Source organism: Takifugu rubripes, chromosome 11 (assembly GCF_901000725.2).
Source record: "Takifugu rubripes chromosome 11, fTakRub1.2, whole genome shotgun sequence".
Taxonomy (NCBI): Eukaryota; Metazoa; Chordata; class Actinopteri; order Tetraodontiformes; family Tetraodontidae; genus Takifugu; species Takifugu rubripes.
The window spans coordinates 15996141-16013493 of record NC_042295.1 but is presented as its reverse complement, the minus strand read 5'-3'; the positions used below and the strand labels follow the sequence as shown (position 1 = coordinate 16013493).

The 17353-nt window shown below is 52.8% G+C and overlaps 2 protein-coding genes across 7 annotated transcripts; one reads left to right on the top strand and one right to left on the bottom strand.

Annotated features, from left to right (window-relative positions):
• Positions 1-336: 336 nt before the first annotated feature.
• On the bottom strand, positions 337-9264 carry LOC101061354 (segment polarity protein dishevelled homolog DVL-3-like). 5 transcript variants are annotated; one of them, XM_029843979.1, is made up of 15 exons: positions 8901-9264; positions 8444-8513; positions 8193-8323; positions 8059-8126; positions 7853-8000; positions 6867-6963; positions 6679-6748; positions 5372-5511; positions 5212-5288; positions 4721-4788; positions 4521-4601; positions 3198-3332; positions 2391-2558; positions 1099-1263; positions 337-1020 (listed from the first exon to the last, which is right to left on the bottom strand). In XM_029843979.1, the coding sequence occupies exons 1-15, from the start codon at positions 9065-9067 to the stop codon at positions 788-790; spliced, it is 1818 nt and encodes a 605-aa protein (XP_029699839.1). In that variant the 5' UTR covers positions 9068-9264; the 3' UTR covers positions 337-787. The 5 variants fall into 5 exon arrangements, with proteins under 5 accessions (XP_029699839.1, XP_029699841.1, XP_029699840.1 ...); XM_029843981.1 differs by having other exon boundaries at positions 1099-1260; XM_029843980.1 differs by having other exon boundaries at positions 7853-7997.
• Positions 9265-9306: 42 nt separating this feature from the next.
• abcf3 (ATP-binding cassette, sub-family F (GCN20), member 3) lies at positions 9307-17117 on the top strand. 2 transcript variants are annotated; one of them, XM_011608786.2, is made up of 22 exons: positions 9307-9447; positions 9774-9910; positions 10596-10743; positions 11141-11217; positions 11286-11341; positions 11482-11579; positions 12618-12740; positions 12802-13068; positions 13180-13260; positions 13346-13405; positions 13501-13557; positions 13902-13924; positions 14305-14360; positions 14437-14637; positions 14703-14779; positions 15487-15531; positions 15604-15736; positions 15831-15919; positions 16043-16134; positions 16351-16483; positions 16566-16653; positions 16729-16887. In XM_011608786.2, the coding sequence occupies exons 2-22, from the start codon at positions 9838-9840 to the stop codon at positions 16885-16887; spliced, it is 2136 nt and encodes a 711-aa protein (XP_011607088.2). In that variant the 5' UTR covers positions 9307-9447; positions 9774-9837. The 2 variants fall into 2 exon arrangements, with proteins under 2 accessions (XP_011607088.2, XP_029699832.1); XM_029843972.1 differs by lacking the exon at positions 9307-9447 and having other exon boundaries at positions 9838-9910; positions 16729-17117.
• Positions 17118-17353: the final 236 nt, after the last annotated feature.

The window sequence follows — 17353 nt, the reverse complement described above, 5'->3', positions numbered from 1 at the left end:
CTAACCTGGCCGCGTTCCATACAAAACATCCAGGTTCCTTCACTCAGGCCGCGGCGTCATTTCGGACCGAACCTTCAGGTCCAGTGAACGTTTTTTACCCGCCTTAAAAACGTTTGCTCGCTCGTTGAGCTAAAATGGCACAAGAACGGCTCCAGTTGTCGAGCACTTGGCTGCCGTGCTGGTGGAGGGGGAAGCTGTGCGAAATGGGACGCGTCCCTCCCTCCCTGTCGTAGCGAACATGGCACAGACCAACGAAGCTAACACGTTCACGAACTGGGTTCAAGACCTTCCAGCACAATCCGGACCTGAAAACACGACCATGTTCAGTCTATAGACTCCATATGGGAATTTTTATTCCACGAAGCTGTGATTTGTAAAGAATAACGGAAGCCGTTTAGTCTTTGTGCGGGGGCTGGGGGCGGGGCCAACGCTAATGGCGCCTCCAAACTGGTCCATGTTCCTTAAATCAAATCCTGGAATCCAGCTGTTCCGCTCACAATTGACGCTCAGCGTGACAGTTTTAAATCTTTGATGACATTTTCATGAACTGGGCTGTTCTCCCCCTGTGATGGTTATAACATTTGTTCTGTGTAATGCAGGTTAATGTCATTAAATCACATTTCCAGACCGTCTGATGCTGCAGCAGCAATATTCTCCAGCTTCTCCAAGGAGAAGCTCACTGCCATTCCATAGTGAGGGTCGCTGTCTCAATGTCTGATTCTGAAACCTCATAGCATGGTGAACACATTAATTCTCTTATATTCATGTGGCCATGTTTCACTCAGGGTCAGATGACGTCTACAAAGAAATCTCGGGGGTTTCCTGTGGTCAGAAGGAAGGGCTGCTGGGGCGGGGAAAGGTCACCGTCGCTGACTACCGGAGGGTCTGTGCTGCCAGGAGGGTGGTTACTGACGGGGGGCTCTTCCTGAAGCAGAGCGCCTGCTTCCGGTCTGGCCGGCTCTGGTCCAGCCAGCCCACATCCCTGGTTGTCACTGTAATTTGATGGACAGCTGTGACTTCCTGCCGAGAGAAATCACAGAAGCGGTTGGGTTTTAGGGGGGGTGGGGGGTTAAAATAGTGGGTAAGGAAGAGGTTCACCTTCACTGGGCTGACTCCCTTTCTCGTCTCCTCCTTCCTCTGCTGGCAGCTGATGTAGGGGGAGAGGTGAGCTGTAGGGGTGAGGCGCTGGGTCCTGGTAGGGAAAGACGGGGGGCCACGCCGGGCCTGGAGGCTGAGCCACGGGCTCACAGTTGGCTCCATCTGCTGGTTGACCAAAAGCTTAATCTTGATCCAGCAGAGACAACACTATGGAGCCAAATCAGGGCCAAAGGATTTGATAGTTTGAAAAAAAAAAGGAATCAAAATCTATCGTGCGGAACCGAAACCTTCGGTTTTCATGTTGAAATACAACCAGGTGTTACAATGTTTGACTGTCAGATTTAAAATGGTTTTTTTTCTGAATCTTACATTTTAAGATCTTTTTATGGTTTCAAAATTTATTTGGCTTCAGACCTTTTCTTCAGTTTCAGGTTCACATTTAAACCCCCTGATCTGGCGTAGCCCTAACCCTAACCCTGGCCCTAACCCTGTCCCTAACCCTGGCCCTAATCCTGGCCCTAATCCTGGCCCTAACCCTAACCCTGGCCCTAACCCTAACCCTGGCCCTAACCCTAAGCCTGGCCCTTACCCTAACCCTGGATCTAACCCTGGCCCTAACCCTAACCCTAACCCTAACCCTAACCCTAACCCTAACCCTAACCCTAACCCTGGCCCTAACACTAACCCTGGCCCAAACCCTGGCCCTAACCCTAAGCCTGGCCCTAACCATAACCCTGGATCTAGCCCTAACCCTGGCCCTAACCCTAACCCTGGCCCTAACCCTAAGACTGGCCCTAACACTAACCCTGGCCCAAACCCTGGCCCTAACCCTAACCCTGGCCCTAACCCTAAACCTGGATCTAGCCCTAACCCTGGCCCTAACCCTAACCCTGGCCCTAACCCTAAGACTGGCCCTAACACTAACCCTGGCCCAAACCCTGGCCCTAACCCTAACCCTGGCCCTTACCCTAACCCTGGATCTAGCCCTAACCCTGGCCCTAACCCTAACCCTGGCCCTAACCCTAACCCTGGCCCTAATCCTAACCCTGGCCCTAACCCTAAACCTGGCCCTAATCCTAACTCTGGCCCTAATCCTAACCCTGGATCTAGCCCTAACCCTAACCCTGGCCCTAAAATCCCCTCTTAGTCCTCGCTAAGACTTTTCCGGCTAGTTAAGGGCTCTCTGAGAGGACTCTAAGAACCTCTGTGAAGATGGGCCCAGGTGTGTTAGAGAAGAACCTTCAGCTCTTTTTCTTTCAGAAGTCTCAACAGAAGATGCTCCTTGTCCTCACCTTCACACAGATCTCCAAACACATAGTAGCACTGCTCAGAAAAGGTGACCTTGTTGATGGTGTGACGGATGTAACCGGCCTTCAGCAGATTCCCTGCATATTTGCGAGCTTCTCGACGGTCAACAAAGCCTTCAACATTTCTGTGGAGCCAGTCCACCACCTCTGACCCTGGACAGACCAGAGAAAAAGAACCCCTATTAGGTTTGGTTCCCACTTCTGCTGTAGATGAAGTCGTCTCCAATCACAGCAGCACCTCTGGGAAATGAAGTTCCCCACCCAGGACAGCCCAGGATGATCAGTTAAGAACATTGGGAGCAGTGGTGTGCTCAGCTAGCTCTGGACGGTGCTACAGCACCTGCCCTCTGGTCCAGCTTGGTTGTTATGTTTTTCTTTTCCAGTGTATGGGGCCCATGTTGGGGCCCATGTTGCTATGACCATGGATCAGGTCTTGGTTAAAGGCCTCTTACACAAGAACACCCCCCCTCTATTGTGATGCTTGCACAGCTGCAGACCTCTTCCCACCAGCCAGGTAACCTGTGAATCAATGAAATGTGTTGTGTTCCCCGAAGCCTTCGCTGCCAAGCTTTAAACAGATGCTAGCCAAAATCACTAATAGCTAACGCGAGAACTACCACACGATCAACGCTTGTATGTCATTGAGCACCTGCTCCCAAAAATGGCCACGGACACCACTGCTTGGAATACCGTTGCTCAGTAACTCTTTTCTTCTTGTAGCTCCTCCTGAGAGGGTACCGGTGCTTCGGTCAAACGCGTTTGATTTCAATATTAGGGTCAAACTGGACTCACCAATGAAGGCGCTGCGAATGGTGATCTTCAACCACATCCGATCTCGGACCTCCAGTCCTGACTCAGGATTGGCCATCGCCCTGACAACTGCTGGCATGTCACTCTGGATGGTCAGGTGGTGTTCCTCATGAAGGCCTGGAACATCAGATTATTGAGGGACTCCAGGATGGAGTAATGGTGGATGGGTGATGATGGAGGTATAGATGATGGAGGCATAGATGATGAAGGTATAGATGGAGGGTTAGATGATGGAGGTATAGATGATGGAGGGTTAGATGATGGAGGCATAGATGATGGAGGTATAGATGATGGAGGTATAGATGATGGAGGGTTAGATGATGGAGGCATAGATGATGGAGGTATAGACGGAGGCATAGATGATGGAGGTATAGATGATGGAGGGTTAGATGATGGAGGCATAGATGATGGAGGTATAGATGATGGAGGCATAGATGATGGTGGTTTAGATGATGGAGGCACAGATGATGGAGGTATAGATGATGGAGGTATAGATGATGGAGGCATAGATGATGGAGGTATAGATGATGGAGGCATAGATGATGGAGGCATAGATGGAGGCATAGATGATGGAGGCATAGATGATGGAGGTATAGATGATGGAGGGTTAGATGATGGAGGCATAGATGATGGAGGCATAGATGGAGGCATAGATGATGGAGGCATAGATGATGGAGGTATAGATGATGGAGGGTTAGATGATGGAGGCATAGATGATGGAGGTATAGATGATGGAGGTATAGATGATGGAGGCATAGATGATGGAGGTATAGATGGAGGCATAGATGATGGAGGTATAGATGATGGAGGGTTAGATGATGGAGGCATAGATGATGGAGGTATAGATGATGGAGGTATAGATGATGGAGGCATAGATGATGGAGGTATAGATGGAGGCATAGATGATGGAGGTATAGATGATGGAGGTATAGATGATGGAGGCATAGATGGAGGCATAGATGATGGAGGCATAGATGATGGAGGTATAGATGATGGAGGGTTAGATGATGGAGGGTTAGATGATGGAGGGTTAGATGATGGAGGCATAGATGATGGAGGTATAGATGATGGAGGGTTAGATGATGGAGGCATAGATGATGGAGGTATAGATGATGGAGGGTTAGATGATGGAGGCATAGATGATGGAGGCATAGATGATGGAGGTATAGATGATGGAGGCATAGATGATGGAGGCATAGATGGAGGCATAGATGATGGAGGTATAGATGATGGAGGGTTAGATGATGGAGGCATAGATGATGGAGGGTTAGGTTGGGTTACAACAGATGATGATGGTCCTCTTACTGTAGGGTGGGGGGAGCGTGCCCGTCATGGCAGCAGTGTGTGACACCCAGGCAGCAGGATCAATGGGACGAACAGGCTCGCCTCCAGGAACACGGAGGGTTGACAAGGACATCAGACTGTCAGTAGAGTAACACCTGTGTGCGTCTAAGGTAAAGACTTACTGTTGAGGGAGCAGATAAAGGAAAAGAGCCCAGACTCACCTCTTGGCAGAATGAAGCAGCTCTGTGGGTTTGGATCCCAACACTTGGCCACCGTTAAGGTGATGGGACTGAAGGAGCAGAGGAACAGAGAGGAGATGCAGCTCTCAGACAACATACGGACCCATTTATTGATTTATTGATGGATAAAAACACACATATAACACAGAATGGTCAACTCCCATTATATGAACAGAAGAATGAATATAAAATTAACCCTAAAAGACCATCAGGTCATTTAGCCATGGAGATCCAGTGAGGGTTTCAGAGTTCTAGAGGACCAGTGAAGGACATCACGTCCACTGGGTTCCTGTGGCAGTGCCAGGGTCCACCTTCATCTGGGCCCCTAGAACCTCGTCCCACATCTGAAGGCCTCCACGTTCAGAGGAAAGATGGCGACGGAACCCTCATATTCCAAACTCTGCAACGCCCTCAAGCACAAGTAATCCCAGTAAAAGCAGTCGTGCTCCTCATGGTGGGGGAACATTTCTCACCCTGGGTTGTGGACGACGTCTCTCAGTACTTGGACGGCATCATCATTAGTCATGTTCTCAAAGTTGGTGTCGTTCACCTGATACACACAGAGCAGATTGTTACTGAGGTATTAGTACTGCAGTTCCTGCAGTAACAGGTGCGTAGCAGCAGTATTAGCACCTGGAGTAGCATGTCTCCGGGCTCGATGCGTCCGTCTGCTGCCACGGCCCCTCCCTTCATGATGGAGCCGATGTAGATGCCTCCATCACCTCTGTCGTTACTCTGACCAACAATACTGATGCCCAGAAAGTTAAACCTCTCTAGGACACACAGACAAAGAGTCAGTCAGGCGCTGCTACGTAGGTGGCGTACGTACAGGTGCCCTCTAGGAGGCGTACGTACAGGTGCCCTCTAGGTGGCGTACAGGTGCCCTCTAGGTGGCGTACGTACAGGTGCCCTCTAGGTGGCGTACCTACAGTTGCCCTCTAGGTGGCGTACAGGTGCCCTCTAGGTGGCGTACGTACAGGTGCCCTCTAGGTGGCGTACAGGTGCCCTCTAGGTGGCGTACGTACAGGTGCCCTCTAGGCGGCGTACAGGTGCCCTCTAGGTGGCGTACGTACAGGTGCCCTCTAGGTGGCGTACAGGTGCCCTCTAGGTGGCGTACGTACAGGTGCCCTCTAGGTGGCGTACAGGTGCCCTCTAGGTGGCGTACGTACAGGTGCCCTCTAGGTGGCGTACAGGTGCCCTCTAGGTGGCGTACAGGTGCCCTCTAGGTGGCGTACGTACAGGTGCCCTCTAGGCGGCGTACGTACAGGTGCCCTCTAGGCGGCGTACGTACAGGTGCCCTCTAGGTGGCGTACAGGTGCCCTCTAGGTGGCGTACGTACAGGTGCCCTCTAGGTGGCGTACCTACAGTTGCCCTCTAGGTGGCGTACGTACAGGTGCCCTCTAGGTGGCGTACGTACAGGTGCCCTCTAGGTGGCGTACCTACAGGTGCCCTCTAGGTGGCGTACGCACAGGTGCCCTCTAGGTGGCGTACGTACAGGTGCCCTCTAGGTGGCGTACGCACAGGTGCCCTCTAGGTGGCGTACGTACAGGTGCCCTCTAGGTGGCGTACGTACAGGTGCCCTCTAGGTGGCGTACGTACAGGTGCGTGCAGGAGTTAAAGCCATAGGCTGATATAAGGAGCCGTAGCTGCCACTAAAGGGTGGGTAGAGTCCTCAACAGTGGTCAAACAAAGGAAGGTGGCCTTTAAGTTGCCCCTTACCCCCCTGGGGGGCATCACAGCATCACTGGGCTTCAGCCGTGGGGCTTTTGTACAACCATAATAACCCATCGCTGAGTAATCAACCACGTCTGCAGCCTGAGCACGGCGCTGCTGGTTCCTCTGGCTCTGGAAGAGTTCCGTCATGTTTAAACGTAGCAGCCGTCTCCATGGAAACGCTACTGCGGTATCACCACGAGACACCAAAGCTTTGCTGTACTCACCCATGTTCAGAGTGACAGTGACAACGCTGAGAGACATGGTGGAGTCGGTGATGCTGCTGAACGACACGGACTGACACACAACAGGACAGACGGACGAGAGAGGAGAGACAGGTCAACAGAGAAAAACCTGGAAGACAGACGAGGACCCGGACAGGACTGAGTGTGTGTGTGTGAGTGTGAGTGTGTACCCTCTCCATTTGTGAGGTCTTGGGTTTGCGGTGGCGGCGGCGCTGGCGCCTGATGAGTTGCGGTGACGAGCTGCTCGGCCCCGTTGACTGGCTGAACCTGAGGACACCAAAAAAGGAGATCAGCTGCTTTATGTCCTCACAGCTACACAAAAACACCATCACATCATCATCCACTAAAGATGAAAGGATGAACATGTCATTGTGAAAAATCCTTTACCTGAAAAATCAAAGATAAAAACAAGACACTAAAATCCAGAGCTGAGAATAAAACCTGCGATTGTCCGAGGGACAAAAGTCTGAAGTTGTGCGTCAGTGGAGCAAGTACGTGTGCGACGCTGGAACCTGCTGTCAGGACCCCTGGACACATTTATATGATGTCAACGTTGAGCCATGTGACCTGACGCAGCCAATCAAAAGAGGGTTTGCTGAGCAGCCTGTAAACAGCTGAACTGGAGCAGAAAAACGGGACCTGAGGGCAGGTATCAGCCAATCAGAGTGGGAGCTGACACATTGTGTCCCTGCTCTTCGCCCTGCTTAGCCTAGCGTAGCATGATGGAAGGAAGAGAATCCTACTGTGGTCACACAGCAGCTGCAGCTCTGCTGGGTTTAATGGTGAAACTGGAGGAAAGCCACTGGTATTACAGAGGGAGCCGACTGACACATCCGACCCACAGCCTCCCTGCAGGGGGCCGCGGTGACCCGTCACCCCAACACAGTGTAGAAGAGCATTTGATGTCTTAGTCACTGACTCTGAAGCTAACAATCCCCAGAACTGTTTCAGCTAACGGAGGCAGCAGTTCAGAGGGACGTCACGTCCTTTCTGCTCCTCTTTTCTTCTGTCTTCGCTGGTCTGGTGGCCCAGAGGGAGGGTCACCGTGCTCGTGTGTGCACGTGTGGCCTCACATCCAAATCCACCTTCAACACAAACGTTTCTTCTTGCTCTGTGAGAAATGTGAGAACATCGGTGCGCTGGTGTGTGTTTTAACCTTCCTCCCGAGTCGTCCCCCGAGGAGCAGAAGCTGGTGGTCTCCAGTTGGCTGCTCTGCTGAGTGGAGGAACCTTCACCTCCACCTGGCTGCTCTGCCTCCTCCCGGTCTGGGAGGTGGGGGGTCTGGCCATTCAGGAGGCTCCCTGCTAATCAGAGGGGTTAAAGACGACTCTGGGAGTCAGGTGATGACCTCGCCTTGCTCACCTGTCTCTTTCGCTCCTCCCTGTGGCGAAGGGACAGGCCTGACCTCTGACCTCTGTATATCAGCAGCACTGATAGGCAGATGGATAGATTAGCCACTCTGAAGTGGAATAGGTCCACCTAACACTTGCACTCACTGAAAGGACGGTGGCCGAGAATCACCGATTCCACCCGTCCTCTCTGTGGGGGGCAGGGTCAGGCCGCCGCCCACGGCTGGAACGAGGGGAGGGTCGCCGGAGTCTGACTGGCAGGCGTCTGTCGAGACCAGCTGGAGCGAGACCAGGATGGATTTATCATTTCAGAGCCAAGTCCTGTTACTGTAGGAACATAAGTGATAAAGAGTGCGTGTGTGTGTGTGTGTGTGTGAGAGAGAGAGAGAGTGTTTGACCCAGCAGACGACTCGTCCGTTCACACACGGCAGCCTGGCGGCGTCATCGCTGATCTCCTCTTTAACCACCCTGCAGAGAGGCGTCAGCATCATTTCTCAAAGGTGTCTGTCCAGTTAAAGGTCTCAGTGATATCCCATAATAATGGAGCTACACACACATGGACGCTCACCTGGTTGCCCAGTATTAAAACAGCAAGGTAGCAGTTCGGGCTTTGACCATCAGTGTTTCTAAAATGTTTTTAGGCCATAAATAAAATGTCTTTGTCTATTTTAGCAAGAAAAACACAAACGTAAACACACGATATTGTTGTTAGCTTAGCAGCGACCTCGAGTGCTCAAAATGTGAGTTTCATCAATAAAAATGCACCTGCCAGTCAGGCCTCATCGTGGTGAAACGGAACATTTATTTTGTTTCTAAGGGTTGCCATGGCAACGCAGCACTAACCACACGACTCACCCGAAGTCGTCATCCACTGCTTTAAAAAAGAATTTAAGGTTGGGTTTGTTCAGGACCCGTTTGAAGTCCGCCAGGGTGACGCGCTGCGCGGGCACGTTGATTCGGATCAGGTAGGGGGTGTCCTGGTCCTCCATGTGGTAAATAACCCGGGTCTCCGTGTCCTCCATCCTGTCCGGTTCTGCGGTACCCTGGAGGACACACGCTCGTCCGCCCCGCTGCCTCGCAGGTCCTGGTGGATACTGGTCCAGATGTTCGGTTCGGTCCAGCAGCAGCAGGGCTCAGATGCGCTCAGTATCCTCCGGAAGTCAGACCGCTATCAAAACACGACTTTGTTACGCCACTTCCGTTTGAGCCCTTCAGAATAAGAGACGCTGCTGGCTGCTCCCGCACGTTAGCAGCTACATGTCGCCCACAAAACACACCCAGAACGGTCGTATCGGTTTATTCCACCCGCTTTTTGAGTGCGGGAGACCTTGTTTTGACCAGTTTGTTCCAGTTGATGTCACAATATAAGGAGCTCCAAAAGGACTTTCCCGAGTTGTAAATTGTAAGCGGTTTTACATGTATTTATTCAGGCATTGGTTTCTTTGTGATAGGTACCCTCTTAATGTAAATGCGCTATTAAAAGAGTCCTCATTTGTAATTCACAAATTATGTGGAGTGGTGGTTATAAACGAGAAAACGTCGGATTTGTCAAAGATGCACAATTTCTCCAGAACTGATATGACACGAACTAATTTTAACGTCACAGGTTGTCACCGCTGATGTTTTCTAAGAGAGAAAACTTAAGCTCGGCTTCGGTTTGTGATTTATTGTGATTTATTGTGATCTATTGCGATTTATTGTGATCTATTGCGATTTATTGCGGTTTAGAACGCGGCGCTGGCGCAGGTCTGCGCATGCGCAGAACCCCGCAGCCCAAGGCCGGCCGGCTAACATGGCGACGTACGTGGAGATTGTGAAGAACGAGTTTCCAGAGATTGATTCAGAGGTGTTCGCCTACATCACAGGTGAGAGTGCGGGCATGGAGGTGAATTCTGAGCCGCCGGCCCTCGAAACATTAAATATCAGGGCACATCAGTGTTGATTCAGTCCGATTTTAGCTCCGGAGCTAATGGGCTAATCCGGCTGCCTGTGGGCGAAGACAACGTGTTCCTGAGAGCAGAGTCTGCCTTAAAGGTCCATTAAACTGAAATATTCATCTTTTTATCACTTCAGACCGGAAGTGATGGTTGAAAAAAGTGTCCATGATATTTAGGAGGGAGGTGGTGCGTTCTGAGGCTCATCAGACTGGACCTTTGGGCCACTAACTGGACCTTTGGGCAGCTAACTGGACCCTTGGGCAGCTAACTGGACCTTTAGGCAGCTAACTGGACCCTTGGGCAGCTAACTGGACCCTTGGGCAGCTAACTGGACCCTTGGTAACACCGGGAAGTCCAGCAGTCATTTCAGGCAAATGCGTTTTTGAAAATGAACCATGAACGCAGCGCGTTGGTGACGTCAGCAACGTTAAAGCCTCCGGTATCGATGAGGCTGATCGATCATCTTCTAATGAGACTTTAGAGACTTCTGAAGACTAAAGAGCCAGGAAAGAGAAGCCGAAGGTGTCTGCAGAGAAGTTCTGAGTGATCTCAAGAGATGTATAAGAATACCGTCCAACTCCTAAAGGTGTGTGTGTGTGTGTGTGTGTTCCAGGGGTTCTGGGCAGCGGTGGAGCAGAATTTGAGAACGATGAGGAGGTTTATGAAGCTATCGGAGGAGTTCTGCAGGAGGTGTCTGCTGACAGTAAAAACGAAGAGGACATCAGGAACATCTGCCTGCAGATGTTCAACACTCTCAAACTGTGAGTGAGTCCACGGAACGGTCACTTCCTTCACGAGACGTTGGAGGAGAAGAGCCGTGTGTTGTCAGAAGTGTGTTAGGAATTCCAGAATTCCCTAAAACCCTGATGGGATCCGGTTCACAGGGGGACAGGTGCAGCCACTTTAGTCCCTTCACATCAATATTCCGTCTGTAAAATGTAACGTTCCCGCTTCACTCGGCACCACTGGGAGCGGGGGGACGGATCCGGGAGTCTCGGCAGCAGAGACGATGACGACCATCACTCGTCCCCCGGTTAATGACTTTAACCCCGATGAACCGCGTCTCTAAATACAGGAGGGGCGTAGTATGTGCAGGTGTCTCCACGGAGACGTTGGGCAGCAGGTGCATCCCATAATGACAGGTTTCCCTGTGAACAGGAGCAGCTACGGGGGGGCCCAACGGCAGGTGCTGCTGGACGCTCCGGTGCAGCTGTCCCAGATCTCCGCAGGCGTCGGTAACTGCAGCACCTGGATCTTCTCACCTGAGCCGGAGTGAGAACGTCTGACACCTTTTCTGTCTCAGTTGCAGCAGCCACAGGTGTGGAGGGGATCTGGATGATGAAGCGGCCTCAGAACACCGTGAGCCCCACACACACGCAGCCCCGTGGGGATCAAAGCCCCCTGGGGATCAAAGCCCCGTGCGGATCAAAGCCCCGTGGGGATCAAAGCCCCGTGCGGATCAAAGCCCCTTTGTTCATCACTTCCTGTCTGATCCTCAGACCGTCGACGCCAAGAAGCTGGAAAAGGCCGAAGCCAAACTGAGAGCGAAGCACGAACGGAGGAACGAGAAGGACTCACAGAGGCCCTGCAGCCAGCTGTGGGTGCACGCACGCACACGCACGCACACACACACACACACACACGCACGCACACACAGAGTCTCACGCACACACAGACACACACACACGCACGCACGCACACACGCACACACACGCACGCACACACAGAGTCTCACGCACACACAGACACACACACACACACGCACGCACACACACACACACAGTCTCACACACACACACACATACACACACACGCGCGCACACACAGACAGAGTCACACGCACACACACACACACACAGCTACTGTCCATGCTTCTGTCCTTCCTGATGTCCATGCTTCTGTCCTTGCTACTGTCCATGCTTCTGTCCTTCCTGATGTCCATGCTTCTGTCCATGCTTCTGTCCTTGCTTCTGTCCTTCCTGATGTCCATGCTTCTGTCCATGCTTCTGTCCTTCCTGATGTCCATGCTTCTGTCCTTGCTACTGTCCATGCTTCTGTCCTTCCTGATGTCCATGCTTCTGTCCATGCTTCTGTCCATGCTTCTGTCCTTCCTGATGTCCATGCTTCTGTCCATGCTTCTGTCCTTGCTTCTGTCCTTCCTGATGTCCATGCTTCTGTCCATGCTTCTGTCCTTCCTACTGTCCTTCCTGATGTCCTTGCTACTGTCCATGCTTCTGTCCTTGCTTCTGTCCTTGCTACTGTCCTTGCTACTGTCCATGCTTCTGTCCATGCTTCTGTCCTTGCTTCTGTCCTTCCTGATGTCCATGCTTCTGTCCATGCTTCTGTCCTTGCTTCTGTCCTTCCTGATGTCCTTGCTACTGTCCATGCTTCTGTCCTTGCTTCTGTCCTTGCTACTGTCCTTGCTACTGTCCTTCCTGCTGTCCATGCTTCTGTCCATGCTTCTGTCCTTGCTGCTGTCCATGCTTCTGTCCTTGCTTCTGTCCTTGCTTCTGTCCTTGCTTCTGTCCTTCCTGATGTCCTTCCTGATGTCCTTGCTGTCCATCGCTGTCTCTGTCCGCAGTAGAAACCCTGCCGTCGAGCAGGACCAGTCTCACTCTCTGTCCTGTGTCCTCAGCGTCCTGGAGGAGGCCTCGGCCAGTCAGGCCAGCAACAAGAAGGAGAGCCGAGTGGACCAGTCGGGGAAGAACCGCAGCTATGACATCCGCATAGAGAACTTTGATGTCTCCTTCGGAGAGAGGTGAGCTGCTGGAAGGTTCCTGTCTTTGTGCACTAACCTGAGACGAGGACGTTCCCTTCAGGTGTCTGCTGCAGGGGGCAGAGCTGTCTCTGGCCTTCGGCCGACGGTACGGTCTAGTTGGTCGGAATGGTTTAGGGAAGACGACGCTGTTAAAGATGTTGGCCAGTCGTAACCTGCGCGTTCCGGCTCACATATCTATCCTCCACGTGGAACAGGAAGTGGCCGGAGACGAGAAGATAGCGCTGCAGAGTGTCCTGGAGACCGACGTGCTCCGAGAGGCGCTGCTGAGGGAAGAAAAAAGTCTAAACGCTCGGATCGCTAGCGGAACGTAAGAAACTAAAGCTAGCCTGAGCACAGCAGGATGAGGACACGGCCAGAGGCTCGTTGGACAGAACTGGACCCAACTGGACCCAACTCTCTCTTTGTGTTCTGGTCTTAGTGCTGAGGGGACCGACAGTGTTCGACTGTCAGAGATCTACAGCCACCTGGAGGAGATCGAAGCCGACAAAGCTCCAGCACGGTATCACCGGCACTCACACACTCCTGAAACACACACACACACTCAGTCCTCACCTTCGTCTCATTATGGACCTCTCTCCTCTCAGAGCCTCTGTCATTCTAGCTGGGCTTGGGTTCTCTTCAAAGATGCAACAGCAGGCCACAAAGTGAGTTCTCTCACCCACACACACACACACACACACACACGTGGGCCGTCAGAACGCTCGACATCATCGTGACATCATCGTGTGTGTGCCTTCAGGGAGTTTTCCGGTGGATGGAGGATGAGGTTGGCGTTGGCCAGAGCTCTTTTTGGTCGGTGAGTTTCTCGGTCTCGTGAACAAAGATGGCTGCCAGGACAGGAAGTGAAGCCTCCTGGTGCTGCCAGGACAGGAAGTGAAGCCTCCTGGTGCTGGCAGGACAGGAAGTGAAGCCTCCTGGTGCTGCCAGGACAGGAAGTGAAGCCTGGTGCTGCCAGGACAGGAAGTGAAGCCTCCTGGTGCTGGCAGGACAGGAAGTGAAGCCTCCTGGTGCTGGCAGGACAGGAAGTGAAGCCTCCTGGTGCTGCCAGGACAGGAAGTGAAGCCTCCTGGTGCTGCCAGGACAGGAAGTGAAGCCTGGTGCTGCGGCCTCTCGCCTGATTTGCTGCTGCTCTGTTTTCAGGCCTGATTTGCTGCTGCTGGACGGTGAGTCGGCTCCTCTACATGTATGTAAATGAACATCAGTGAGGTTCTAAAGGTGGTGCTGTGGTCAGCTCCGTTAAATGGACCTAGCATCGTTAGGGCTGCAGGCACCATCCACGGAAGCCAACATAATGTCAAGAAAATATCAATTTCAAAGGGCCAAAGTTGCTGCAACAGCGACGTAGTCCCTCATTCTTTAGTTTCTCTTGTTTCCCAGGTGACCTCCCCGTTTCTTATTTAAATAAATTGTTAAAGCTTGTTTAATCTCAGAATTGTTGGTACCCATTTTATGGAAGTAATGCAACAGCTAAGGCAACAGCTAAGGGGCGTTAGCGAACACCACGGTCTGTCATGATGCGTTGCTTAAATCGTGCACGTTTCAGAGCCGACGAACATGTTGGATGTCCGAGCCATCCTGTGGTTGGAGAACTACCTGCAGGTCTGAGCTAGTTCCATTCCTGACATCCCAATGCTAAAGGGTTAGCGTAGCGCTGACGCCCGTCCTCTCTCCACAGACGTGGCAGTCCACCATCTTAGTCGTCTCCCATGACAGAAACTTCCTGAATGCGGTGGTGACAGATGTTGTCCACCTGCACTCCCAAAGACTGGACAGTTACCGTGGAGACTATGAAAACTTTGTTAAAACTAAAGAAGACCGACTAAAGAACCAGCACAGGGAGTACGAGGCCCAGCTGCAGTACAGACAACACATACAGGTACGGCCGCAGGACTGACGCCCAGCTGCTGCAGGAGTCCTGACCGTCTCACCTTTGCCTTCCAGGTCTTCATCGACAGGTTTCGCTACAATGCTAACAGAGCTGCGCAGGTCCAGAGCAAACTCAAACTCCTGGAGAAGCTGTGAGTACTCGCGCATCAGCTGGCAGCCGCTGCTGCGCTCGGCTGCATGGAGCACGTGCACTCCTCTGGTCTGAGACCTCAGTCAACGTGCACTCCTCTGGTCTGAGACCTCAGTCAACGTGCGCTCCTCTGGTCTGAGACCTCAGTCAACGTGCGCTCCTCTGGTCTGAGACCTCAGTCAACGTGCGCTCCTCTGGTCTGAGACCTCAGTCAACGTGCGCTCCTCTGGTCTGAGACCTCAGTCAACGTGCGCTCCTCTGGTCTGAGACCTCAGAGCACGTGCGCTCCTCTGGTCTGAGACCTCAGTCAACGTGCGCTCCTCTGGTCTGAGACCTCAGTCAACGTGCGCTCCTCTGGTCTGAGACCTCAGAGCACGTGCGCTCCTCTGGTCTGAGACCTCAGTCAACGTGCGCTCCTCTGGACTGAGACCTCAGAGCACGTGCGCTCCTCTGGACTGAGACCTCAGAGCACGTGCGCTCCTCTGGTCTGAGACCTCAGTCAACGTGCGCTCCTCTGGTCTGAGACCTCAGTCAACGTGCGCTCCTCTGGTCTGAGACCTCAGAGCACGTGCGCTCCTCTGGTCTGAGACCTCAGTCAACGTGCGCTCCTCTGGTCTGAGACCTGCAGTCAGTAGTGACAGTAACGGTGTCTGTGCTGCACCCGTGTCTGTGCTGCACCTGATCATGACTGTGGTTTGTCTCCCGCAGGCCTGAACTGAAGCCCCTCGAAAAAGAGACTGAGGTGACTTTACGGTAGGAGGGCGCCTGGATGTGAGGAGGAACTTCCTGTTTGGGGGGGTCCACTGACTGAATGATCGTTCACAGGTTCCCAGACAACATCGAGAAGTTGTCTCCTCCCATCCTGCAGCTGGACGAGGTGGAGTTCTACTACTCGCGGGACCAGCGGCTCTTTTCTGGACTCGACCTGTCCGCTGACCTGGACTCTCGGATCTGCATCGTACGTGTCGTGAACGAGCCGGAGGGGGCGGGGCCTCTCCTCTCCTCGCCACTCGAGAGCAAAGCGTTGATTCTCTGCTGTCGTCTGCTGCCAGGTGGGCGAGAACGGGGCCGGGAAATCCACCATCCTCAAGCTGCTCATGGGAGATCTGACACCGGTCAGCGGCGTGCGCCAGGCTCACAGGTACAGAACCCTGTCCAGGTTCAGTGGTGGTCCTGGTGCTGGTTCACAGAACGCCAGGGAACAATGTTGTGGTTTCCCATAAATGCTGAAACATTGGTCGTTCCTGATTGGCTTTGTCTCCAGGAACTTAAAGATCGGCTACTTCAGTCAGCACCACGTGGATCAGCTGGACCTGACTGTGAACAGCATAGAACTTCTGCTCAACAAGTTTCCTGGTAACCACCTGCTGCCATGTTGGGTGTGATGAGAGCGTTTTGGAAGATCTGCCTGTCGAGGTGGATTTTTAAACGTTTAAACGTCTCTCGGACCGGCACGATGATGTGGGGGCCCGACGCCCACGTCTGCCTCGGCTCTCCTCACTCTCCTGCTGCTGTTCTGCTGAGAGCTTCATTGGCGCCGTCTCAAGCTCAATGCTGATGTTCCCATCACAGGGCAGACGGAGGAGGAGTACCGCCACCAGCTGGGCCGCTACGGTATTACCGGGGAACTGGCCACGAGGCCGGTGGCCAGCCTGTCTGGAGGTCAGAAGAGTCGGGTGGCCTTTGCACAGATGACCATGCCGTGGTAGGAAATGGTTGCAGGGTGGATGAGGACAAGAGTAACCATGGTGACGAGTAACCATGGTGATGCCATTTCTCTCCTCCAGTCCAAACTTCTACATCCTCGATGAACCAACCAACCACCTGGACATGGAGACCATCGAAGCTCTGGCTAAAGCGCTCAACAAGTTCAAGGTGCGCCTCGTTTTACTCCCCCGGCGTGGGCGGAGGCCGTGGGTGGAGTCTCAGCGCCGTGTTCTCGTGTTTCAGGGCGGCGTCGTTTTGGTGTCGCATGACGAACGTCTGATCCGCCTGGTGTGCAAAGAGCTGTGGGTGTGTGAGGGCGGGAAGGTGCGACGCATCGACGGGGGCTTCGACGAGTACAGAGACATCCTGGAGGAGCAGTTCAGGAAGGAGGGCTACCTGTGAGGAGCCGTGGCCACGCCCCCTCCCACCGGCCTGGCCACGCCCCCTCCCACCTGGCCAGCCAGGTGACCATGAGCAGACGCTTTGGCTCCGCCCAAACATCATCACGGTTTATTCCAAAGTTTTTCTGTCATCACTTTGAATCTGATGTCTTTTGTATCATCGGAGGCTTTCTCGGCCAGGGACTCAAACCAAGACACGTTCTTTCAAATAAAACCCGTCACATCATCCGACTCAACTCTGACTTTAGATTCTCAGCTCAAACGTCCCTCGAGATTTAGGAATAATTGGATTGAAGTGTGTAACAGATTTTTAAACCTCGCTAAAAACGGGGCGGAGCACAAACGTGAGGCAGCTCAGAGCTGTTGCCTTTAAACTTCTAAGCTTCTCTAATATCTCATCTTTACAATATGCTAATGACATTAAAGCCTGCTCACTTCCTGCTGCTTTGGTGGAAGGGGACATGAGG

Bases quoted from the DNA above. Each gene is read 5' to 3' on its own strand.
- LOC101061354 (XM_029843979.1), bottom strand. From the start codon at position 9,067: ATGGAGGACACGGAGACCCGGGTTATTTACCACATGGAGGACCAGGAC. The intron at 8,514-8,900 runs GTGAGTCGTGTG...GCCTCTCTGCAG, and splicing joins GCAGTGGATGACGACTTCGG to GGTGGTTAAAGAGGAGATCA. The intron at 3,333-4,520 runs GTAAGAGGACCA...CTGATGTTCCAG, and splicing joins CACGCTCCCCCCACCCTACA to GCCTTCATGAGGAACACCAC.
- abcf3 (XM_029843972.1), top strand. From the start codon at position 9,838: ATGGCGACGTACGTGGAGATTGTGAAGAACGAGTTTCCAGAGATTGAT. The intron at 9,911-10,595 runs GTGAGAGTGCGG...TGTGTGTTCCAG, and splicing joins GGTGTTCGCCTACATCACAG to GGGTTCTGGGCAGCGGTGGA. The intron at 11,342-11,481 runs GTGAGCCCCACA...TCTGATCCTCAG, and splicing joins TGAAGCGGCCTCAGAACACC to ACCGTCGACGCCAAGAAGCT.